Here is a 26116-nt window from a genome sequence, read left to right on the forward strand (position 1 = left end):
CTCCAGGTAATTCATATTTCATTACAATTTGAGAAGCACTGGTCTATCACACATAGCATATAGAAGATTCTCAAAAAACATTAGACAATTGAATTCCAAATTTAAAATTCCCCTAGCCAATTTTATAAAAAAACAAAAAAAACCCAGCAAACCTGATTTATTCAGGGCCATCTTTCCTTTTTTCCTTCATCAGTTTCTTCTTTGAGGAAAATATGCATTTATATGTATGAACATAAGTGGGAAGTTGGTAACTGTAATACTATTTTATGAGATACTTCAGTAGAACCTATTTTTGATTAGTATAGTCTACACTTGCTCATTGTCCTTAATGTTCCTATCTTGCTCTCCTTTCTCTCTCTTTCTCTCTCTACATCTCTCTTCCAGATGTAGATGTTCTATTCTACATCTCCCTTATTTTTTTTCACCTGCCCCTCAGTCTTCTTACAGCTTCTCCTGTCATCCAGGGTAAGAGGAGACTCCTGGAAGAGAAGGCTATGACTCACCTGTTTGCTCTGTCTTGCTTTTTCTCTCCACCAATGTGTGACTATGGTCCTGGCCTCTACGTGAACAGGTGTTCATTGCAGGTTTTGCTTTTTCCTAGATGAGTGATTTTCATACTGATAAGCGGTGATGGTGGGTGGTGTTGGGGGAGAGTGTCATTGTTAGTTGAGTCACTTAGCAGAGGAGCCAGAAGAAGTCCTATAACAGGTATCGCCATTTCATCCCAGTAATATTTGGTATATACGTTTAAAATCAATCAAAGAGAAAGCAATACTTCAGTCATGAATTATTGGCAACTGATTTACTCAGTTGTGAACTTTGTGGATAAGAGGTTCCCCTAACTGTAACAAAGAAAAGAAATTGTTTCTTCTTGAAGGGAAAGTGGTGTTTTTTTTTCCTGCTGGGTAGTAGAATTTACATACTAGTGATGTGTCATCTGTTAGAATAATTTGTAAATGTAGCTCTCCAAATCAAGTGCAAAGATGTGGTTTGAACTTGAATCTACACGGATTCTTCTTTTTCTAACCTGAGATCTACACTGAGTAACAGGCAGGCCCTTTGCTAGCAGGTAGTTTTACCCACTTAACAGGACCTTTATTTGATTTTTTAAGCTTGAGAAAATTCAAAACACTACTCATACTTAATCAAATAATTCATGTACTCTTCCTTTTAGAGGTCTTCCTTATTTTCTTGTGTCTCTATAAACTGTTCCCTATTTAATATTAGACCAGAAAGTGTATTTTTTCAAAGAAAAATACAGGTAAAAGCACTTTGTAATAGATTCACACTTTTGGTAATGTGTAGTTCTGCCTACTCCTGATATAACCAGATTTTCCAATAATTCTTTAAAACTTTCTATTAGAACCCTAATATTGTTTGTGGCCAGGTTTTTACAATGACAACTAAATAGGTCAAGATCTTCTAATAGAGCGATATTCTGATGGTCTATTTGGGGTATTAACCATCTGTGACAGCTTGGTTTATTGGAAACTATGGCTCTGGTATGGTTACACAATCTATTTTTCTGCTTAAATTGAAAAATCAATGAGAAGATTTTTTAGTTTACTTAGAGTTGAACTCTAATTTACAATGGTTTTGTTATTTAACTTTTTTTATTGAATGAGGTAGTCGCCAAATAATCTTTCCTGCTATTTCAGAACTGTCATTAGCTGTGTAAATCGCACGATGATTAAGTTTCCTTCTTTCATTTAGCTTCTTTTTTTTTATCATTAACTATTTATTTATTTATTTTTTCAATCACTAAAGAAGGGAGGTCATGCAATTGAAGTTCAGAACAAAGCCCTGCATCTTTACCAGCTTGTGTGGGAGGATTCCCCCCCCCCCCACCTCTGGCTACCTCCCTGGATTAGGGTTCTTCTGATATGCCAGGTCATGAACTATTTTTACAAAAAGGGCCCACAGCTTTTACTGGGAAGTTTACTTAATCATGAATTACTGGAATTTTCTGGTTTGCTTGTTGAGTGGAGTTTTATTCCAGGCTACCTCCTGACCATATAATTTGCCAAAGTCTGAAGAATAAAAGGGCTTGGGGATTCAGTGTCAGGTCCAGATAAGTGATTTTTTAATCCATTCTATGATGGTCTACATAAAAAGTTTATTTTGTTAAAAATTCAGTTGCCCATCGTAGAAGGCGGGTCAGGATGGAATCCCAGTAAATCTGTGAGAAAGATTAGTAAAGAAATGTGCAGGATGACCAGGACGCTTCAGAAGTGTAAGAGAGCAGGGCCTTTGAGGCTAACTGTAGTGCTTTCACTTCTATTTTGTTGACCCTGACTCTACTCCATCTAACGTAATTACTTGTTGATTAAATAATTCAGTAGCTGTCCAAGGTGCCCTGTTTTCCTGTGGTAGGTAAACACATGAATTTAGAAAGCAGTTTCCAGGTTTGATTTTATAGAAATAATGAGCAAGTAAATGAATCATTTTAGAAGCTTTATCAGCTTTCATCAGCTTAATTTTGATATGAAATTTCCTACCAAAATGATGGTACATCATATATGTCTGTGCATGTGCCCATAAATGGCTGTGAACTTGGTGTGTGTGTGCATATACGTGTGTGAGCTGGAATAAATGCAATCTAGGCAAGAAAGGGGGCACTGGGCCTGCATAGGCAGATTCCTAGGGTGTCTTTTAACAATGTCTTCTAGAATGTCCTTCTTTTTAAAGATGAGGTGTCTTCTGATATCACAAACTGCTCAGGAAAGAACATGGCTAAGTAGAGAAAACCATCTTACACAAAAATCTCTCTTCAGCATTCAAATTATGAAAAAGCAGTGACTAGAAAAAAATTCATTGGTGGATTTAGTAAAGTTAAATGATGCCAGATACCTAAATTGCTCCTATATTTTAGGAGAATAACTAGAGTTGAACTAATTCTCTAAGAAGACTCTTCAACAATAGTTTGAAGGTTCAGCAGCAGACTCTGAGAAACAGACATACTGCTCTTCATAATTTTGGTAAATTAAAAATACTGAGATATTTAAGTTTTTTACTAAATAGTAAAAAATTCAGCCACAATTTAAAGGCATACTCATTTGTGAATATATGTATGACAAGAGAGCTTTGCTGCAAAATATTTCACAAGTGAAATTAACTAATCAGCACGGAACACAAAATCTTTGAATCCAGATTGTGATAGACCTGGTCTCCAGTGAGGACACAGAATACAGCCCCTTGAGATGTTTCTCATTCTCGATCATGTTCTACACCTCTACTCAAGGGAGTAGGATTAGATTCCTTGCAGCACACCTAGCTGTTTAGGGTGCAAGGCTTATTTCATTATCATGTATCCCATCATGATTCTTGTTTTACTTGGAAATATATAGAAGCCATACACTCTGCTTTTATGCATGTCTCTGGTTCACACTCTTATTTCATCTACAGTTCAAGTATAAGCTAGTCATAAGTTCCCAAGAGGCTCTCCATAAACTGGGTTCTTTCTTCCTGGGTCCTTGGGATCCATGGCTTTTCTTCTCACCTCTTAAGCAAATCAGCTCTTCCTCCCTTGGGGCCAGCTCAGAACTACACGTCTTTAAGTCACCTATACCCAACTAAGTGACTTTCCTGGATTCTACCCTTCAGCACTTGAACAAAATTGACTTAAAAAAAGAATTTCTGGGGCGCCTGGGTGGCTCAGTCGTTTAAGCATCTGACTTCAGCTCAGGTCATGGTCTTGCGGTTAGTGGGTTCAAGCCCTACATCAGGCTCTGTGCTGACAACTCAGAGCCTGGAGCCTGCTTCAGATTCTGTGTCTCCCTCTCTCTCTGCTCCTCTCTACACTCATGCTCTCTCTCTCTCTCTCTCTCTCTCTCTCAAAAAAAAAACATTAAAAAACAAAAAAAAGGATTTCTGGCTGGCAGTTGAGGAAAACAACCAAGATGGATTTCTCTGATCCTTTTTTCTTACCCTTGTTTTAGAGAGCTTTATCAAGTGCCTTGAGTTTGTTCACAGTATCAGAGAGTTTACCTATTTTCTAGCCTTATGATTATATCACTTCAAATATTACAAATAATATTTTCCCCAAACAACTGTATTTTCACTATTCACCATTAGATTTCTGAGGAATTATACATTTGATACAAAGATGCATTCACTAGTTAAATGACTTGCCAGAAAGCAAAAAACAAAATTTTTTTTTTGGTATATCCAATTACTAGTCTTGCTCTAGGAATAATAGAAACCTGTTTATTCACCAATGTTTATTGAAAACCTGACAATCCAGGATATAAAGAATAGACTTTATAGCTCCTTTCAAGTGGCTTAAGCTTAAAATGGGAACAAGATATCTAAGCCCTCCATTACTAATGAGAAATTTGATAAAATACATAGTTGGGAAATATACCTCATATACATATGGTACTTAATAGTTCATTTACAAGGATGGTTTTAGAACTCAGAGTAAACCATAAGCCTGAGCTCCCTGATGGTTAGAAACCATTAATTTATTCAATTAAACACACACACACACACACACACACACACACACACACAAAGCATTTGCTTAGTGTCTACTCAAAATAAGTAAAACAGGACATAGTTCAGGATGATATTTAGGCAGAGCTGGAGGAACCTACTAGTATTTTGTTGGGGAGAGTTGCTGAGGATGGAAGCAGTCACAGATGTTTGCTGTGCAGTGGCTCAGTATCATGAGTATTTTCTGATTGGGTTTTCCTCCCCTCCACCTCCCACCCCTTTCCTCATTAATGTTCCCATCTGCAGCACTGTGTTGCAGTGCTCCCACTGGAGGACTCCCCTGGGAAGCCATTCTAAGGTAGAAGGAACATGGACACAATGCTGATTCTTACCAGTTCCGCTTGACTACATGATGGTTACTTCCTCTACTGTTTGGATTTTAATTTCCACTTTATACCTCTCAACTTCCCCTCATCATTCCTTTCTAAATGGTCCATTTGAGGGAGGAACCAGACTTTTGTTCTTGACCAAATTTCTGGGGACATGTTTTCTTTTTATGTCCAAATATGGATTTTAGTAACTTGGAAGGATGCCTAAAGCACACACTAGTTTTACTTCTGCTTGTGGCAGTTTGTTATGCACTTCTTGTGATGTCCCATGTGCTACTTTGCTGGGCTGTTGTTGGTTTCTTTTATTGCTTTTTTATTTTAATTTCTTGAAAAAAATTTTTAATGTTTATTTATTTTTGAGAGAGACACAGAGTGCAAGCAGGGGAAAGACAGAGAGAGAGGGAGACACTGGATCAGAAGCAGGCTCCAGGCTCTAAGTTGTCATCACAGAGCTGGACGCAGGGCTTGAACTCACAAACCATGAGATCATGACCTACGTTGAAGTCGGACGCTTAACTGACTGAACCACCCAGGTGCCCCTCTTTTGTTACTTTTTGGTAACTGAGGGGTTGATGATGCCAAGTTCCCCAAGGACAATTACCACTCATTCCATCCACTCCGATTCTATCCAAGTGCCTCGCAACAGAAAGTGGTTCTCAAACTTGATTGAATTTACTGAACATGAACTGAATGGGTTTATGTTCTGTTTGATCAATTTCACTTGTGGTATTGCCCGGTTACCCTTGACTAGTACAGGTGCACAATTATTTGAAAAGTAGTTCAAGTTTTAGAAATTGATTTTGCCCAAATCTCAAGTTTTTTAGTCTATTTAGTACACATTTACATAACATTGATTCACTGTCTCTCCCTCCTTTGAATCTGTGGTCATATGAAATTGACAGCAATAAGCTATCCATGCTGCTGCCAGTATCTTGCTACTCAGCCTTCTTTTCATGTCATTTCTTCACTTCATTTTTATTAAATGTTTACAAATCATTTAGGTTCAAGCTACAAGACCGAAATTGTGGCTAAATGCTTGCAATGACAGCTGTAGTTTTCTGCCAGTATTTGAATGCAGTTTTCTTGATCAGTTTTGTTTTTGAGTGTGCAATTTGCAGTTACCTCCTGGAAAAAGAAGCATGCTAATGGATTTCAGATGTGGCATGAATTACTTATTTGTACATTCGTGCAAAATCAAACACATTTGGGACAAATTTTGTTTACTCGTTGGTTTCAAAGAATAGAATTGTGCCAGTAATTCAGCAAGTGCAAAGGCAATCCTTACAAATGGGGCAACTTGTTGATTTCAGAGAATACAGTTTGAGACTTTCTGCTGGAGAAAGAAAGAATGAGCCAGTACCAGTGCACATTCCTGAAGTTACCGAAGCTTGCAATTCTATTCTAATCTGCTTCTTTTTGCTGCTATGGGGAGAGGGAAATTCATTCCACAGATTAAGTGTTAACTAGTTTTAACAAGAATCTCATCTTTGATGAGAAGTAAATCTTTGATCAAGTTTGAATTGAACAGAGACACTATGTGAATATTCTTCTATTATCTGGTGATAGACACAGAATCTACATAGAATGAGATGTCAGCTGGGCCTCTGTTATTGGAAGGATCTCCTATCACTTTGGTGAAATGAAAGATGCTTTTAAAGCCAAAGTCAGGGGGTGCCTGGGTGGCGCAGTCGGTTAAGCGTCCGACTTCAGCCAGGTCACGATCTCACGGTCCGTGGGTTCGAGCCCCGCGTCGGGCTCTGGGCTGATGGCTCAGAGCCTGGAGCCTGTTTCCGATTCTGTGTCTCCCTCTCTCTCTGCCCCTCCCCCATTCATGCTCTGTCTCTCTCTGTCCCAAAAACAAATAAACGTTGAAAAATAAAATTAAAAAAAAAAAGTCAGAGTCGACCTCCCCTTTTGTGACTCTGCATGAACTGAACTTCCAAAGAGCATTACCTCATCTTGCCAGTTTGTGTCATGAGCATAAGGGTTATGCCTACAGGAGGTATGAGTATCTCTTAGCACCAATTATTACCACAGCCAAAGCAGAACTTAGAGCTTCTGCTGACAATTTAAGGTCCTACTGGTCCTACTGACAATTTAAGAACCATTAGAGTATTTCACATTTGCAGGTTTTATAGAGAGATGCAAGGTCTCTTCTTTTCTTTAGATGCCTCCTTTCCCTTTCTCATGCCCTACTAATGAGACTCATGACCTCTCATGTTTAGGAATTAGAGTACTGGTGATGACAGTAACAAAGGTAAGAGAAGTAAAAGAGAAATATTATAATATCCTAGAAATAGAATATATATTTTTGATGGTTTCTCTTTTCTACTGCACGTTTTCCATGTGAAGTATTATGACCCTGCCCTCTGATTTTTAGAGCTGAATGCAATTTCCTGATGTTAAGATTAAGTTAGGGTATTGGTTCTCAAACTTGAACACACATCAAAATCATGAGATTGTTAAAACACAGGTTGCCGAGCCCCATCCCCAGATCCAGTAGGTCTGACGGGGCCCAGGAATGAGCATTTCTAATAAATTATTGGATGATGCTTAATGCTTCTGGTCTAGGGACCACACTGTGGAAATCGTAGAGTTGGGTAGTTACATAGCATAGTCTTTTGCTGCAGAAGTGTGATCATACTGACTTCTTTCATCCCTTTACCTAATAGCTGCCATACAATTTTTATGAACCAATTTTAAGGACACTTTTTGAGTGTGCATGAATCAGATACATATATACACTGTTCACAAATGTATATTAGAAATAAGTCCAATTTCTAATATGCATTTATTAGGGGAGGGGCAGAGACAGAGAGGGAGGGAGAGAATCCCAAGCAGGCTCCGTGCTGTCATCACAGAGCTCCACATGGGGCTTGATCCCATGAACTGTGAGATCATGACCTGAGCCGAGATCAAGAGTCAGACGCTTAACCAACTGAGCCACCAAGGTGCCCCTAGAAATAGTCTTAAGTTAACTGAACAGTCAGTGGTTATGGTATTTGGAGAAGTAAAATTATGAAACTATACTAGATTTTTCAGGAGAAAATCAATTACTTCCATCCACACAGCATCAGCTTATTTAAAATGTAATTAAGGTATCACCATAAAATCAACTCCTATCCATTTATATGGCTTTAGAGAATTTTTATTTTTTTTATTTTTTAAATTTTTTAAAATGTTTTTATTTTTACTTTTGAGACAGAGAGAGACAGAGCATGAGCAGGGGAGGGGCAGAGAGAGGGAGACACAGAATCTGAAGCAGGCTCCAGGCTCTGAGCTGTCAGCACAGAGCCCGACATGGGGCTTGAACTCACGGAGTGTGAGATCACGACCTGAGCTGTCGGACACTTAACCGACTGAGCCACCCAGGCGGCTGGCTTTAGAGAATTTTTAGATACTCAAAGGCAATTAACAACTAAAAGCAATGAAAAGCAGTAAGCAGACTAAATACCCATTTTATTTTCTGCTTGAAGTATTCGTTTCTGTTAATATCATAATTTACTCAATTATAGTCTTCCTTTAGCAAAATATCTATTTTCTGTGATCAAAGTCCTTCACTGGGCTGTATAATTATACATAACAAAAATTAGACATTTCCTCACAAAACTAACCAAAGCAATGAGAAACCTTAATGACATTAGTGAGGATTAAAAAAAAAAAAAAAAAAAAAAAAGGTAGTGTTTGAAAGCTCTTTGGTAATGACAATGTCAGGTATGCTAAGACAGTTGATTACACTATAATTTCTAAATCCACCTTTGGATATGCAATCATTTAAATTTCAAATGAAAGAAGTCAAGGAAAGATGTTCCTAGCATCTGAGAATCTGTACATGTTAGCTCAAGTTTCTCTTTTTTTAAAAGTAGATGTATAGATAATAACTTCTTTCCTTTTCAAAATAGTATTTTAGTTATCCTTATGTTTATGAAGAAATGTGCAAAATAGGTGATCCCCAAGAGCGTAGAGATTCTTAAACCCTGAGCATATTTTTTTCTGTTCTTAAAGGCTTTTAAAAAATACAGTTTTTTCTTTTTAGTGTTTTAGTTGCTCCTGCATCACAGACAATAGTGATAAAAATCAAATTGAACCATTTAAAATACAGCTAAAAATAGAAAAAATATTTTGACAAACAAAACTTTATAGTTGAAGCATGGTATTTAATTTGGCCGTGTGGTACGTTTTTCCCCAGTAGAAATGTGAAAGATGAGCCACCAAGGTATAACATGTATCTAAGTATGTAGGTGCTAATGACTGGGTATTCCACACATGCAAAGTCTAGAACAATGTGGAAAACAGCTCACTGACAAACTGGCAAGTGGGAGCCTGTCAACTGTAAAGAAAGACTCTGTCCAGGTACTTAAACATCAGTGAAGTTTGGTTTTTAAAAGTTCAAAACAAATTGAAAAAACAATTTCACTGGACAAACAATGCCTTAACCTGAAAAAATGGCTTTAACATTAGGATTTCCTTACTCTTGGCAGTGAGGTGCAAGAGATTTGGTTGTTGAGGATGTGCTAGGGTGATCAACCATCCCATTTGCTCAGGACTGAGGCATTTGCTGGGTTGTGGGGCTTTCAGTAGTCAAACCAAGATAGTCTTGGGTAAACAGGGACATTTGGAAACCCTAGGTTGTATTTTCGCCTCTCAGTTATACCTTATGTAATACAAGCTAGGTGCTGCATCCTGGATTTGGCTCCATAATCAGCTTTATTAAGCCCTTATATCAAGTTCATTTTTTGATGTTTCAGTTTCTTTAGCAAGTTAGTAATGATACCTGTAAATCCTGACTGATTTTAGTAATGGCATAATTACCAGCTAAACAAAATGCCCTATGTTTAATTTTTTGAAAGTTCAATTGAGTAAACAAATTCCTTCAAATTGGGCAATCGATGCTTTCTCTTACTTGCCAGTTCCCAAAAGACTTTTTTTTTTCCTAGAAGAATGAGGCTTTTAGAAAGTTGTATATGATTTAAAAAAAAATCTGGGGCTCCTGAGTGGCTCAGTAGGTTGAGCGTCTGACTTTGGCTCAGGTCATGACCTCATGGTTTGTGGGTTCGAGTCCTACATCGGGTTCTGTGCTGACAGCTCAGAGCCTGGAGCCTGCTTCAGATTCTGTCTCCCTCTCTCTCTGCCCCTCCCGTGCTCATGCTCTGTTTCTCAAAAATAAATAAATGTTAAAAAAAAATTTAAAAATCCTTTCTTAACTCAAACTAGTGATTTCCAAAGCCATTGCCTTTGAGGAAGATTACACAGAGACTATGCAATGAAGTTGTAGAAACAAAGTGACACATTGATGGGTTATAATATATTTCCCGTTCATTTAACTTCCTTTTGGAATAGATGAATATCTGTTGTCTTATAGGTAGGTGACAGCTCATAGAGAAATAATTTCTAAAACTTTATTTATATATGACTCCAAGTATGTGGCAATAAAATGATATTCATGTAGTTTTATGGCTGCCAAGGATGGTGCTGCTCATTTGAAATTCTCAGGGCAAACTGCTCTTTCAGCATCACCCATGGTTAGCAAAACTTGTTTGAAAAAACTTGCTCAGTGTGAATTGATATTTGCATGTTATGTTACTCTTTTAACCCCTTTGCTTTTGCACTAAATTGAAAAGTTCTGGACAAATACATGAAAAGGAGTAAAAAAAAAATCATGTTTTCACTGAATGTTAAAACATAGACAGTTGTTTAAAGATATAGGGGTGCCTGGGTGGATCAGTCAGTTAAGCATCGGACTTCAACTCAGGTCATGATCTCACAGTTCGTGGGTTTAAGCCCCACATCGGGCTCTGTGCTGACAGCTCAGAGCCTGGAGCCTGCTTCAGATTCTGTATCTCCTTCTCTCTCTGCCCCTCCCCCACTCATGCTCTGTCTATCTTACTCTCTCTCTTTTAATGTTTAATAGAACATTAAAAATATAAAAATAAAAATATATTTATAAAGCAGAACACACTTAAAAATACCTACTGGTATTTAAATTATTGGGTGCCAATCTGTGGCTAGTAATAGTATGTTCAAAGGTACAGTTGAATTTAACACCAAAGCACAGTACACATTTCAGCCATTAAATAAAAAATGTCCTTAGCTTTAGGTTATGTAATGATAAACTGTACCTGTTGAAAAATATATGTGGAAAAAAGAAATAATTTTAATACAAATATGACTCATCTGCAGGCATTCATTTATTCCGATCCAGCAACCATGGTAAATGTGTTTGGATTACTGGGCATAGTACGAAATATTTAAAAGGGAGTGGAGGTCTTTATTAAAACAGAAGGCTCTTCAAACTCCACAATGATGTCAGAAATATAGGTCCTTGGAGCACATTATTGTTTTAAGCGGAGGTCCCCGTACTTTCACATTGGTTATAAAACATTATTTTGTGCTGCTGGCCTGGACTGGGAATGTCATACATCTGCAGGCAATTAGAAGAAGCTGGACTGCATGTTTGATTAGCTCAATAATAAACGGGCACAAGTGTGACTCGACTTATGTTAGTCAGATTCCCCAGACAGATTATCCTGTTGTTATCATATGAAATAACCCCCTTTTATCAACAATTAAGTAAATCCACATTTATGGGCACTTTGCAAAATTGTGAGGTGGGAAGAAATCCAACTTAAGCCTTAAGTCATCCAAAAAACTTTTAACCCTGCTTTCAATGATACAGACCCCAATCCCAAGTTTTAGAAATTGGTTGAATTATGCAGAACAGTTGGGCTGGGAATACTCTGTGTGCACACAGTAAGTGTATGTTTTTAGCATCTATTATAAGCAGGGCATTTAATCGTTTTAGCTTATATGTAAAGAAAAAAATTCTCATAGAAGTAAAAATTACAAATGTTGTAATATGTGAAAAATAACTTTGTAAGGTAGTCTAAATCTTTTTCAGAAAAAGTAAATAGGATTTAATTTTTATTATTCACACTTTATTATACAGCTTCTACTGTAACCAGTACATATTCTAAGTCTTGAATATGCTTTATCCTAGAGCTTCTTCACTTGGTTCTAGGCTTTGTTCTTGAAGTCAACCATAATCATCAATGATAGACTATAAGCTACTTTGGGAAATGACCTATTCATTTATGTTTTTTTTCTCCTAAGTACCATTTAAAATATACATCTGAAGCATGAAAAATAATTCAGTACATAAAAGTCAATGCTTAAAAAATTTCAGCATAACTTTTCAGTTTCAGGAAAAATTCCACCAACCCTTCCAGTTCAACTATGTATTTAAATAACACAATTAAAAAGTTGGTATCTTCAATAAGCTCAAGATACCTTTCACCAATATTCACTCAAATATGTATACATAAAGTAACCTCGTGAGGGTATCTCCTTGACATAATCCTTAAATTAAATATCAGAATATCAAGCAGATGCTGAAGCATTCATCATCAATATTGGAATTCTGACTCATGACAGTAACACGAAACAGATGCTAATATGATGCGCCCTCTGAAAAGTGACACCATCGCAGCACGGGTTAGCTCTTGATGTGGGGTACTTAAAAATTTGAACACAAAATATAAAACAATAAAAGTCAGAGCGTGATAGGTGTCCTTACTTCATTTATAAGCCATTTGAAATCTATCTCCTACAGAAGATAAAACTCAACACTAATGAAGGAAAGGCAGCACCTCAGGGAACCAGAAGATGCTTCTTTCACTTAATGTAGCATGTAGGTGATCCCAATTGAGCCCCTCAGTGCTGAGGGAGGAAGGTGCTCTCTTCCTCACTCATGAGCAGGTAGAAGGTAAGAACTCCTGGGCCCTTTCCATTGGCCAGTGTGCACCAGGCACTTGTGGTGTAATATGGGGTCTACTGTCTCAGCCCCTGGCAGTGAAAAAGGAGTCTGGGGCTCCTATGGCCCATCTTAGTAACAGTCTCCACACCAGGCAGATCTGAAAGGGTTTGCTAAGAAGGAAAAGGGGAACAAAATCTCTTAGCACAGTCCAGTTAGCTAATATCCTACACATCTTCAAAGCCCAAGATTCTTATCATTTTGCTAGCATGAGTCTACAGCTGTTTCTAGAATAATGCACAGTGATGTGTACTCTTTGTGAAAATAAACAGAAAAACCCAAGTAGATGGTGCTATGGTGCAAGTGATATAAGTGAAATGTACTCCCATGACAACTTAAAAAGACATAAATGTGAGTGGGGGAGATTCCCTCAAAGGTAACAAGAAACAGAAGTCCCATCTCTTTATCCCTCAGTGAGGAAAATAAGTTAGTGGCAAGTGAAATGAAATCTTGAGAACCCAAAGGACATTTATGGAGTAGCTTGACAGGCACAATTTCAAATTCCGAATGAATAACCTGACTGCTCCTGCTGACAGCTGTGACTCTGGCCCCACTGCTGGGGTTTTCAGGCTAGCTCTGCTCTCACCACCTGTGTGACCTCTGGTTCTCAAACTTGGCTATACACTGGAACCACGTGGGGAGCTTTAAAAAATACTGATGCCTGGAACCCACCCCCAGAGACTGTTATTTAATTGAGCTGGGGTGTGGCTTGGATATAGAGAAGTTCTAAAAGCTCCCAAGAGACTCTAAAGATGTGTAGCTAAGGTTTAGAAGCCCTGATGACCTCTCTGAGCCACAGTTTCCTCCTTTGTAAAATGATGACCATATAGGCAGCAACCACCTTTTAGGATTATTACAATGATTAATTGTTATTATTAACGATGACTAATTATTCATAATGATTCATTATTGCAATGATTATTGGCATGTGGGAAGCTCTCAGCAAATGTGAGCTGTTATCGTGCTCACCACGAGGTGCACCTGGACAAGAACTTTCTCCTTAGCATAATCAGTCATGCTTACCTTGACACACGTTATGCTCACTCTGCTCATAGCCCGTTGCGCACTGGATCCGGTGAGAAGGGTTGGCTGGGATGCGCTGAGGGTCAGCTGGGTTCCGTCGGATGACAAAGTTATTTCGGCCAGTCTGTACTTCAGGGCCTGCAACAGCAGCAGCACTGGCGACGAAGCCACCCCCAGGCATCACTGCACTGGCTGCCATGCCACTGGCTGCCATGCCCCCAGCGCCTGTACCTGATGTGGCAGCAGCATTTGCAGCGGCACCCACACTTTCCGCTGCCGCCGGTGTTTCTTGCTGAGGCTGTTCATTATTAACAATAATCTGGGCTGTTTTAGGAAGACAGAGGTATCCTCCGTAGTGGTTGACACATTTCATTCCACCTTTGCAAGCGTCTGGGACAATGTCACATTCATCAATATCTGTGGTCAGCAATAAAAGAAATCAGGAATCTTCTCAGAGGGAAATCTGAACATGTAAATATATACTCATGCCTTTTTGGTAGAATATAAACAGGGCAGGAAGAGTGACATGAGATGGAGACAGAAAGCTATGTTCAGATGGGAAGTCTTTGAAGTTGGCTCACCTTTGCACTGCTGTCTTACAGGATCCCATTCATATCCATCTGTGCATTGCTGTGAAGAAACATCAAAGATGGGGCCAGGAGACAGTTAATTTGTGTATCCAACTTCCTAAGAAGTCACTCTAAAAGCTTCATTCTTATGGCAACAATCCTTGCTCTAGAGTCTTAGATACATGATGTGATAGGTAGTTTAACATTCTCTAGATTTTCTTTCTTTCTCTTTTTTTCTTTTTCTTTCTTTCTTTCTTTCTTTCTTTCTTTCTTTCTTTCTTTCTTTTTCTTTCTTTCTTTCAGACATATCTGTGCATTGGATCACTTTAGGAGGTCCCTTCTCAATCACCAGCTGCCTCACCACTTCTGTTGTATTTAGAACAATTGCCCATCACCATGTTGGAATTCTTTTCTCTGTCAGGATACTCATCTTCTCTAATCTCCCTGAATGCTCTTTTTGCTTTATTTGCCCTCCTTCCACATTATAAATTTTACCAAAAGAAAGAAAGATAGATTCAACCAAGTTCTTTTTTTCCTTCACTTGACACTTCCCCTCCTCTCTCTATTGTCTTAGAGCATTCTAGCAGCTGGCTTTCCTTATTCCTGTTCAACTGAGTCCCAAGTCTTGCACTCACACCTTGACCTGTCTCCTAGCTTCAATTCCTACAGGTCCTCTCTAGTTCAATTACTGAACAAACCATCTACTGAGTACCTTCTCCTACCAGCCACCATTCTAGTACTTCAGGATGCAGAGGTCATGAAGACCTTGTGCTTGTTCTCAAGCAGCTCACAGATCAGAAGAGACAGACAGGTAGACAAGTTGGAGCAAGATGTCAGGTGCCGTGACACAAGCATGTATGTGGAAGAAGTGATGAATGCTATACAGGGTAGCGTGTGGGCATGACAGGGTGGCAGAGAAGTTTTATGGGGGAGGCCACAAGTGATTGGGCCTTATATGCTGTTCCCAGGCAAAATGAGGGAATTCTAGGGGTGAGGGACCATGTGAGCAAAGGTGTGACATTGTTAAAGAGGAACTGGGAGTAGTCTGGGTGGGGGGAGGATGAGGTTAGAGGGGTAGGCAAGAACTGAATTCTATCTTGAATGTCAATGAAACTCAAGCTTTATGATCAAGCTTAAGAGTCACCCAGGGTGCTTGTTAAAATGCAGACTCAAAAGATCTGATTCTGTAGGTCTGGGTAGGGGGCTTGGAATCTGAATTCCTAACAAGCATCCCAGGTGACCCTGTCACAGGTTGCCTATAGGCTACTTCCTGAGAAACACTGCTGTAAGTGATAAGAGGCCCCTGAAGAATTTTTTTAATTATTTTTTTTTCTCTCCACAATTTTTAAGCTCAGGAAAACATTTGACCAGATGCAGATTTGAGGGAGATGCTTCAGGAAAGATTGAGCAAAAGTACAGTGAACAAACAAATAAACTTGAATTCTTTTAATAGAGCTGAGAGTTGCTCATGCACACAACAGATGCTTGGCAAGTAAATTGCTAAACGGAGACAGCTCAGTTTAAATATTTTAATGATATCTGAAACTTCACAGGGTGAAAGTTAAACTCGTTTTATCTTCTAAGCTAATTCTTTTTAGTTTCCCCAACCTGTCCAAGGCACTGCCACCTTTCTTAGGACCCAGGATTACAACCTTAATATCCACACTGACTTTTCCAACTGTTCTCCTGCAAGCTCTGCCAACCTTGTGTCCATTTCTAGATCTACCACGTTGGTGAAAGCCTTCTTGGCTTCATGAGTAGGCAACGCTCTTGGCAGGTCTCCATAACTCTGTGTGCCACACACAGCTTCCATGACAGCCTTTCTTGCTGTCTTGGTTATGTTACTCCTGCATTTAAGAGCTCACACTGGTTTGCAGACCTCTCAACTCTGACTACTGCCATCTGCAGGTTCCCTCCACTACCCAGCTCCAGCCCATCTAACCTTGACATCTCCTCAACTTGTCTTGGTTGTTCTTACCTCTAGACTTTAATTATGTCACTTTCGCTGATTCAGGGGCCACTTCAGCCTTTCTAGATTAATCTGAAGTCATTACTTCCTTTAAGGTTCAGCATGGAGCTCAACCTCTTCCAATATGCCGGTACTGACATTAATTGCTTCCTTGATTTTCTATTTCTTTAGCAACTTGTATAGTCTATATAATGATAATATTTGTACTTGCTCAGGAACTTTGTAGTTTTCCACAATATTTTCCCAGGGTAAATTCTCTAAGATGAAGATCTGAATTTTCTTAATAAACAAAAAAACTTAAATTATTTTGCTAGTGGTAAGAATTGCTTATGCACATGGCAGGTACTTGGTGAGTAAATGGCTGAATAGACTTTAACTTTAAAATGGAAGGGGGATATGAGGTTGTCTTGTGGATATGGGCTCAATCTTCTACCTTTCAAGTCAGGCACAATGACAGTTCACTTGAATAATCTGTATGCTAACTAGAGAAGACATGCAGATTGTTTTAGGTATTTAGTTCCAGTACATTTAATATGGATCTACTATTAAACAAGCCTGGACTGAGTTTAGCTTCACCACTTGCTGGCTGTGTAGCCTTCAGCAAGTTAGATACTCTCTCTGGTCTGCGGTTCTCCTATTGGTGAAAGGAAGATGATACCACTTCTCTCATACTTCACCATGAAAATGAAAGGAGATGGTGTCTCCACAGTGGGGTACTCAAAAAGTAGTTACATCTTATTCTTTAACCATGAATCATTAGGCATACACACTTCAAGAGAGAATAGACCCAATCTTAAAACAAAAAGGATGTCATATCTGGAAAATCTGCTATAATAATAATAAACCCTTGTTAGTGGTCTAAAATTATAGTGTTTAATCCACAAGGAACTTTCTCTGCTAAAGATGAATGTGATTTAGCTGATTAACCAAAGAGAAGGGGGTATAAGACAAGCAATTATAGCAATAAAATATTTTATTGGATGAATATAAAAAATGTGTAGTTAACTTCATTCTAGCTTCCTAAGAAGGCAGTAAGTTTAGCCTGAATAATAAAACATTCTCATTTGAAGATAAACAATCATTTCTTGTGCTTTATTTATCTTCAGCAGAGGAAGCAACTACATTTATCATTAAGTTAACAAAATATTTATGTGAAAACTTATTTGATTTATAGTTGATTTGAACAACAACAAGGAACATTTTCCAGATGAATACTAACATTCTAGGGATAATAGGATACCAAAAAGTGAGATAATGCTTATTATCAGTAATTGACATTAGCTCACTTTTAGGAGTTTTATTTTCAAAAATTTTTCACATTCTTTTGAGTAGGATTACTTAATTTTAAATTGGGAGAAAATAGAAAAATATGTTTTTCATATTATGATCCAGGACAAATACCACTTGTCTCACAACACAGGTTAAAGAGTAGAAAACACAAAACAAAAGCAAACAAAAAGAAAACACAAAACAGAGGTGCACAGAAACTCACCAGAAGTGAGGTTAAGTATAGCCCTCTGTTCTCACCACATTCATTCCTGATGGTGGGATGGGTCTGATGATGTTTTCAATATTTTATTAAACATTGGTTATACCCATGCAATTCACTAATTAATCAAATATTACTTGGAAATAATCAGATGTAATTAATTAGAAAATGCAAAACCAAATTTCACACAATGCATTTTAAGACCACTTTAGCCAATGCTGCATCCTGGTAGCACATAAAGTTTACCTGAAGGGCATTTATATGAATTATTATTTATACTATAAATGAATATATAGCCTTTATAAATTCAATACAGGCCATTTACATGAGAACATAAGTCACACACCCAAATGAGGCACATGCTTTCTTTGTGATGTTTGTTTTTATCCCTGTATATAGGGATCCAGGCTTTCCAATTCCTTACCTCCATTAATTTATTGCATGTTTTGGAAACATGTACCTTACTTAGGTTTCTGTTTTTAAAAGGGTCTCTCTCCTTTTTTGGTTTTGCAGAATCATTACATTTTGCTCCCTATCTCAATTGGTGATCTAAATGAACTTTTGGAGGAACCATGGGCAATTTAAATAAATCTTAAAATGTGAACTATACTAAAGTGTTGTTTAATTTATTACCCTGCACAGCCTACAGCCCACATACACTGGCAGGAGTGGATAAAGTCTCTCTTGTGTCACTGAATCCCGCTGAACCGCACTTATCTCAAATTCCATCACCCCTTACCGTGTATGTGATGGTTTCTTCGGTGTCCTGTGACTTGACCAGAGCCAGAGTCAGCATAGTTAGGAAAAGGGCTTTCAACATCATGAATCTCAAAGAAAACACAGGACAAACCGGTGCTTAGTATCTGCTGGAGGGGTTGGGGGGCGGAATAACAAAAGTTTAGCTGTGAAGTATCAAGTAAGGAAGGGCAGGAGGGAGAGGTTTAGGTTCCATCATACCCAATTTCCAATCTACTTTCTCACTCCCCCTCCCCCTCCTCAACCTTCGTGGCCAAACGAGGCACCAAAGACTGTAAAACGGCTGCAGAATTACATTTCACTTTACTCCATCCAGCTGCACTTAACATATACAAAGGATATTCAGCAAGCATTTTATACTGTACCTACACAACAGGCTCCAGAAAGGGGGTGGAAAAGAAAAGAGAGGGTGCTTAATTTCAAAGGAGATGGTGCATTTGTGTGTGTGTGTGTGTGTGTGTGTGTGTGTGTGTGTGTGAGAGAGAGAGAGAGAGAGAGAGAGAGAGAGAGAGAGAAGGTGGGGCGGCAAATCTCAGATTCCTTGAACGTTAAGGCTTTCCCTGTGTGCTCACCTCCAGCTAGTAAAGGAAGTTCCTTGCACAGCTCAGCTGAAATACCTGTGAATCAATATGAATTACCTTGGCTTCAAGCTATTTTTTTTTTTTTAACAAAACACCAAAACAAAACTCGAAGAGCAATCTCATCCCCTAGTAGAATACCTGCCCTTCAGAGTTCCTTCTTATAGCCTCCAACACAAACTCTCTAAGTGGCATTTTCACGCCAGTTCTCTGCCTGCAGCTTTGTGTAAAAGCCCCAGGTTTGTGGAGAAGCAGCCCAAAGCTTCTGATTCTCTGCGCATTATCAGTCCTTTGGTATCAGAATCTAGCTGCCTAGGGCCAGAACCGGGGAACCGCACCGCAGCCGGGTCCAGTTTCGGGGCAGCGGGCCTGCCCCCGGGGAGGTGAGGTCCCTCTCGCAACAGAAAGTCCACATGCGGCAGTACCCGGGAGCTGCTCAGCGCTCCAGCTTCAAACTAGCTCCTGTGGAATCCAGGTGTGGCTTAAATCTCGTACATTAGCCCCCTGAAACTTTCAAAGCCTCGTTTATGGGCAAAGCCCAGTCGGCTGATTGTCGGCGCGCACACACTTGCCCATCCAAACAGATGTCACCCGGGTACTCGCACATGCTGACAGATCGCATTCCGAGACCGCACACCTCCACCTTCCTCTCTGCGTGAGAGATCCTGCTCAGTCTGGGACAGTTCTCGGGTATCCCTGCACCCCTGAGGTCACCCCACTTATTTTCCTTAGCGCTGCCCGGCGGGCACCGGGTGCACCGGGGGCTCCTACCTGTGCGGCCGCGCTGCGCTCCGGGCCTGGGCAGCAGGGGGAGAGCGCAGGGGAGGGCAGCCCGGTGGGTCTGAACTGGCGAGGTCTGGCAGCGGCCGCGGCGGCAGGAGGAGGAGGAGGAGAAAGGGAGGGAAAGGGGGAGGGCGAAGGGGGGCGGAGGAGAGAGCGGAGGGAGGTGCAAGAGCTGAGCCCAGCACTGCAGGCCGGGCGGGAGAGCGTGCTGCGCTTCTCGGTCCGCGCCCCCTCCTCTTAGCGCACTCTGTGTCCGCGCCTGCCCTCTCCTGTCAGCCCCCACCCCAGTTCCCAGACACCCGGAACCCCAGGCCGAAGATGGCACGTTTGGCGTGTGAGGTCTTGGGTTTGAATCAGCCTTGGTGATGCTCCAGCCTTCCGGACAGTATCTTGTGCCCTTTAGAGGGGAAACATCTCTCCCAGAGAGCTGCTGAGGGTCCTGAGGAACTGCTTAATCTTTTTTTTTTTCCCCCCCCAGTAAGTGACTCCTAGGACAGTAAATTAACCCATTCATTGAACTGGTTCTTTTGCCTTTTCTCTCAAATGCTTTTTTTTTTTTTTTTTGCGCGTGGGGGTCTGCTTCCTCAAATGTAGAAAAAAGAGAATCCATTCATTCCACAAATATTGTTGACCTACTATGTGCCATGGTTGGCAATGGGCCAGGTATAACACACACTAACAAAATTGTGTAGCCAGCTTTGATTTTGGTCTCACACACCTCCTCTTTTTATGGGCCCTTTTTCTTATCCACTGCTTCTCTTTTCTGCACTGGTTCACTTGCAGGAGTCCCCAGGATGGGTCATTCAAAGTTGGGCATTTCACTTTCACCTTTCATACTAATGGTGGAATTTCGGGAATCTGGAGAGCAAAAAAATTTTTTTCTGGCTTCTTCAAATCATACCACACAGATTGCTGTTATCTCTGAAGGCTCCAACTCTACAGTCAGATTAATAGTTTGCTTCCAAGGCGGTCATGTCTTCTAAGAAGCAAACGGCCAACTACAACTTCATGAATGAGACAATGTGCAAACTGAAGATACTAAGGACCTTGAACTGAGCAGGAGAGAGAGGGTGGGAGAGAGAGGATCTGCTCCCTTTCCTGCTGGCCACAGGGGAGAAGGTGGTAGACAGTGCCAGAGTGAGAGGCTGTTGGGTAGAGGCCTCACTCCTTATCTCTGGGATATGCAGTGGGTTGCCCAGACCTTGCCAGATTGGTTACAAGACACACAGCATTGGGCAAGATCAAAGGAGCTTCATGGCCCTGAACCTTACATAAGTATGTGAGGTTTTGCTAATAGTACTGAAAATTTTTACTATCAAATTCAAAAAGTTTGTTTTCTTAGTCATTAATGACCTCCAAACTTAAAAAACAAAACAAAAATTTGCCTTTGTTTAGTAAAAAAAGATCTACCCAGACATTTTCTTCTGTTATTATTATTTTTTAAAATTCTATCTATCCTCTGCTCTCTCCCCAGAAAAAGTGGGTTGAACCTCCCAAATTTCTATCTCCAGCCTGGAACTCTTCCTGCCGGAATATCCAACTGCTGACATTGTTATCTTCATCTCACCTAGTGGGCATTTCAAACTTAGCAAGTCTGCTGGGTCTCACCCTCTCCCCCAGCCTGCTCTATCCACCTGTTTTACCATCCCAATTAATACCAATTTCCAGTTTGCTCAGGTCCAAGATCATGGGTCATCCTTGATTTCTCTTTTTCTCACACACCTTGTATTCAATTCTTTAGAAAATTCCCTTGGCTCTGTCTTCAAAATATATCCAGAATCAGACCACTTTTCATCACTTCTTTTCTTAACATCCTGGTCTGAGCATGCATCATCTTCCACCTGGATTATTATGACAGCCTCCTAATTGGTCTACCTGGAGTTTTTTTTTTTTTCCTCAGCAGAAGTTCATATAAACGGATCCTAGAATATATGTACTCTTTTGTGTCTGGCTTCCTTCACTTAGCATGCTTTTGAGATGCATCCAGATGTTCATTCCTTTTTATTGCTGCATAGTATTCTAGTGTGTGGCTATACCCTGACTTGTTTATCTGTTCACTTGTTGCTAGATTTTGGGTTGTTTATGAATAAAGCTGTCATGGACACTCATGCAGACATTTTTTGTGTGGCCATATGTTTTCCTTTCTTTAAGGTATTTAGGAGAGGAAGTACTAGGTTATATGCTAAAATATGTTTAACTTTAAAAGCAAGTGCCAAACTTGTCCCACTTCAAATGAATAAAAGCTAGAAGGAAGTATTTCCTTTTCATAGTTAGGGGAAAGGCCTTCAAAGCTCACAGTGGACGGGAACAATGGAGCCCTTTGCCTGAGTTGCCAATGACAGCCATGTTATCTCCTGGAGGCAAGCCAGCCTGTCCACGAATGTGGTACATGATGTGGGTGGCCAACCACGAACAGAACCTAGATACTTTATGGATTCTTCATAGGGATGACTGATCTTAGGACCCATGATACTTTTAGGGATTCTCCACAATGTTTTATTTTCTTATGAAGTCAGAGGAAAAAGTAAATGTCATACAGCCGGGATTAATTTGTCTTAATTCTATTGCAGTCATGAACTATAATTTTTTTTTTTTAATGGAGGAAGGGGCCCATAAAGGCAAAAGTGCCCAGGGACCATGAAAGTCATAATGTGGCCCTGATTGTTGCACTTCCAAATCAGCCATACGTGGACTCTGTTCTACCTCTGCACTCCAGTTTTGTGAGGTAATATATTTTCTTATGATTCAAGCCAGTCTCAGTCAGGTGTTCAATTACTTGCGGCAGAAAATATACTCACTTGCAGCGTGACAAAGCCTCCTACCCTGGGAGCTCAGGCCCTCGTGATGTCCCCTGCTTGCATCCTGCACTCCAGAGTGACAGCCTGCGAGTGTTTCTTGGGAGAGGCTGTTGGGAGAGATTCCCAGGCTTTCTGTCCTTGGGCAAGCTGAGTGTTCAAGCCACTTCTGCTTGGATCAGCTTCTGAATTCCTCCCACCACCCACTGGCATTTTAAAGATTTAAGATTTGAATTCTCCCTTTAATTCAAGAAGGTAACTCTGGCTTCTCTTCATGTGATTTGAAAAGTGATTAGTGACTAACTTTTATAAGGGAGACTTCTGCTTCCTAGTTTACCAACTATTACACTATATGTATTGCAAAGAAAAATTTATATTGTATTTTAATATTTCCCTTTTAAAAATTTTCCTAAAAATAATTAGAAGTATCGAGGACTCACAGGCTCTTTCGTTAACTGAGTCATGGAGTCAACCAATCCTGTGGTTGAAACCTGATTAAGAATATTCACTGGTGGGGTGCCTGGGTGGCTCAGTCCATTAAGCATCTGACTCTTGGTTTTGGCTCAGGTCATGGTCTGATAGTTTGTGAGTTCAAGCCCCACATTGGGCTCTGTGCTGACAGAGCAGAGCCTGCTTAGAATTCTCTCTCTCTCCCCCTCTCTCTCTGCCCCTCCTCTGCTTGTGCTGTCTCTCTCTCTCTCTCTCAAAATAAATAAATAAATTAAAAAAAAAGAATATTCACTGGTGTGTGGGCAATTGGAGAATGAAATGTATTAAAAATAATGAATTCAGGAGGAAGGTAGTAAAAATGAAACAATTACATAGGGATTAATAGCAGGGTGCTCAATTCACCCCAGTTTGTCCAGGGCTTATCCACTTTCTGCACTGAAAGTTCTGTGTCTTGGGAGAGTCTCCAGTTCTAGACAAATTTAAAGGTTTGTGTAGTGGAAAGAAAGTAGGACAAGTAGCCAGGACTTCCTGCCTGAACTTTGCTATGCTCTAGCTGGGTTACCATGGCATCACTTTGAATCAGTTCTACACAAATGTTGACCAGGGTAACAACATTTGTAACTGCAGTTATTATATTATACTTTACCTGTATCTGTCACCTTGTTTTTGCCAGCTCCTTTTCTTCTGGTAATAATATCTTGATTTTCCCTTGGATACCAACTCTTACAGTGATAGGCCATAACCAGGCCTTCCCGTAGAATGCCACTAAGTATACATAAAGGGAAAATTCGTAGGCCCTAAAAATAAGGGGAAATGGTCCAATGCCAGCACAAAAAGAATGTCAAGGCCCAGAACATGGTTATTGGGTCTGGTGATGTGGCACAATTATTGTCTTAAGTTATTTCCACGTGCTGATAAGACTGAAGATATAAAGAATGCAGGCCCATAATTCCATGCTCCTCTGCCTGGAGAGAGCCCATTCTGCAAGGACTGTCAACGCTTCTAGGCTTTAGGCCGGCCTCTATGAGCTACAAGGCAGGCAGGGCACTGGGGCATCCTCCAGGAGCCCTTATTTTATTGCTTCCTTTGCTGGATGATTCTTTCTATCTTTGAATCCAGACACCATGATTTAATCCTGAACATTTCCAATCTGTGTGATTTGCATGGAGCTTATGTGACCCAGGCTCTGCCAGTCATAATATCAAGTCTCCTATATCCAAAGTAATTGGGTCAGAAATGATAGATACACCCTAAGACAACCCCACTGAAGACTAGGATTCCAGAGAGTCTGGGTTCAAGTCCTGACTGTGCCATTCACTGGTTGTGTGAACCTGGGAAAGTTCCTTAACCTCTCTGGGCCTCAGTTTCCTCATATGGAAAATGGGGATAGTGATAATTCCTATCTTATAGAGTTTTTATGGTATTAAATAAGAGAATGCACATAAAGCCCTTTGTACAGTTCCTTACACATAGCTATTGCTGCTGTTGTTATTAATCACAAGGACCTATCACTCATGGGTCTGTGCTGTAAGCTTAGTAAATCAGATTCATTGTATAATAGGATAAAAGAAGTTACTAAGGTTGAAAATTGTCTTCATATTTTCATTTGTAACTATTTGTAGTGCAGAGGATATTTAGAAGAAGCAGGGTCTGGACACTTAGTCCCCTGCAGTTTTATGACTGGGTCATGGAAATGTGTGGCCCCATACTGAGCAACATCCTGAGATGACAGTATTTTTGGAATAAGTGGCTCTGAGATACCTAATATTCTGAATTTCAAATGGCTTATAAAATTATACTTCCTTACTGATAATAAATAGTAATATCTAACACTTATGTATTATTTACACTGTGTCAGGACTATAGTAAGCAGTTCATATGTGTTAACTCAATAGTACTATTACTATGCCTATTTTATTAAAAAGGAAATTGAGGCACAGAGTAGTTTAGTAACTTGCCCTCATCGTACAGCTAGTGAGCAGCAGTGTGGGGGTTCAAAAGTAGGCTGTCTGGTGTCAAAACCCCTGCTCTAAATTCTCCTTTATGTCACTTACTCCCTGCCATCAACTGAATCTAGGTTTGTAGGGACAGAATAGGGTCATGAATGATTTCTTCAATGTAATGCAACTCCAGAGATTCAAACTGGATGAATAGATTGAGAAGACTGCACTTAGAGTCTGCAATGAATTCACTTTGCTAAATTGCTATGAGCTCAAGGGAACCTGAGATTTCAAAGATTTGAAGATCTTGTTGGTGGGGAAAATATCATAATTTCAGAAGAGACTCACAGATGTTGATGACCATGCATTGTACTTTAAGTTTCCACATGCTTTAGAATGTGTATCTGAATCAAAGATGTCCTCACAGTGTGGCTCAGTTCTAAGAGTGACTGACTGAAAAGCATAGGCTAACTGTGCCCAGCAAGAACCCACAGTGAGTATCCCTGACATTCTAGAGACCAAGACATGAATTGTAGAATTTGCCTACAATTCCTGGCCATGTTGCCAAACCAGACAATAGTTGGGTCCAGTTTGTAAAAGTATATTCCCTTATGAAGCTGTTGAAGGAAAAGCCAACACTGGAGCCAGAATTGGCTGTAAAAGCCTCCGCCTTTCATAGAAAGAGTTCATTTGTTAAATACTAGGTTCTTAGTGACATGATAAAAATTGATCACTGACTAATGATAGCCCTGTAACATACTCTTTCAAGAATAATGTTGATTAAATTATGTATTTTCTTGGGCTGCTTTCATATTGATGCTTAAAAATTCAATACTTTTGAATAGCTAAGTTTACCATTATTATCCGTGAAAATATTCTCATGGTGAATACACATATGGATTTCTGATATACTTGCCATTATTGAAACAAATCCTTGGAAGAGATAGCTTCTAATACTCTTTTTAGTTCTAAAATTCTTTGATTTTAGCTTGTCTTTTGGAGTCAGCATCAGGTCAAGAGAAAAGATGAATTTAAGTGGGCTTTCAGAAGATGTGAAGTCTTTTCTAATACACCTCCCCCCAACAGACACACATACACAAACCATTGTATACAGAAGATGATATGTATTTA

At 39.8% G+C, this 26116-nt stretch overlaps 1 protein-coding gene across 2 annotated transcripts in view; it reads right to left on the minus strand.

The window, feature by feature from the left end:
* EFEMP1 (EGF containing fibulin extracellular matrix protein 1) overlaps positions 1 to 19943 on the minus strand; it is a 60568-nt gene extending 40625 nt beyond the window's left edge. Inside the window, exons 1-5 of one of the 2 annotated variants that reach the window (XM_047853854.1) lie at positions 19789 to 19875; positions 19012 to 19056; positions 18423 to 18510; positions 14238 to 14286; positions 13657 to 14073 (exon numbers count right to left, since the gene is read on the minus strand). In XM_047853854.1, coding sequence (XP_047709810.1) covers positions 13657 to 14073; positions 14238 to 14286; positions 18423 to 18506 — 550 coding nt within the window. In that variant the 5' untranslated portion in view covers positions 18507 to 18510; positions 19012 to 19056; positions 19789 to 19875. Of the gene's footprint in view, positions 1 to 13656; positions 14074 to 14237; positions 14287 to 18422; positions 18511 to 19011; positions 19057 to 19788 lie in introns of both variants that reach the window. The other variant, XM_047853852.1, reaches the window with a different exon arrangement.
* Between the last annotated feature and the right edge of the window lie 6173 nt (positions 19944 to 26116).

The sequence above is a fragment of the Prionailurus viverrinus genome, chromosome A3 (genome assembly GCF_022837055.1).
Source record: "Prionailurus viverrinus isolate Anna chromosome A3, UM_Priviv_1.0, whole genome shotgun sequence".
Taxonomy (NCBI): domain Eukaryota; kingdom Metazoa; phylum Chordata; class Mammalia; order Carnivora; family Felidae; genus Prionailurus; species Prionailurus viverrinus.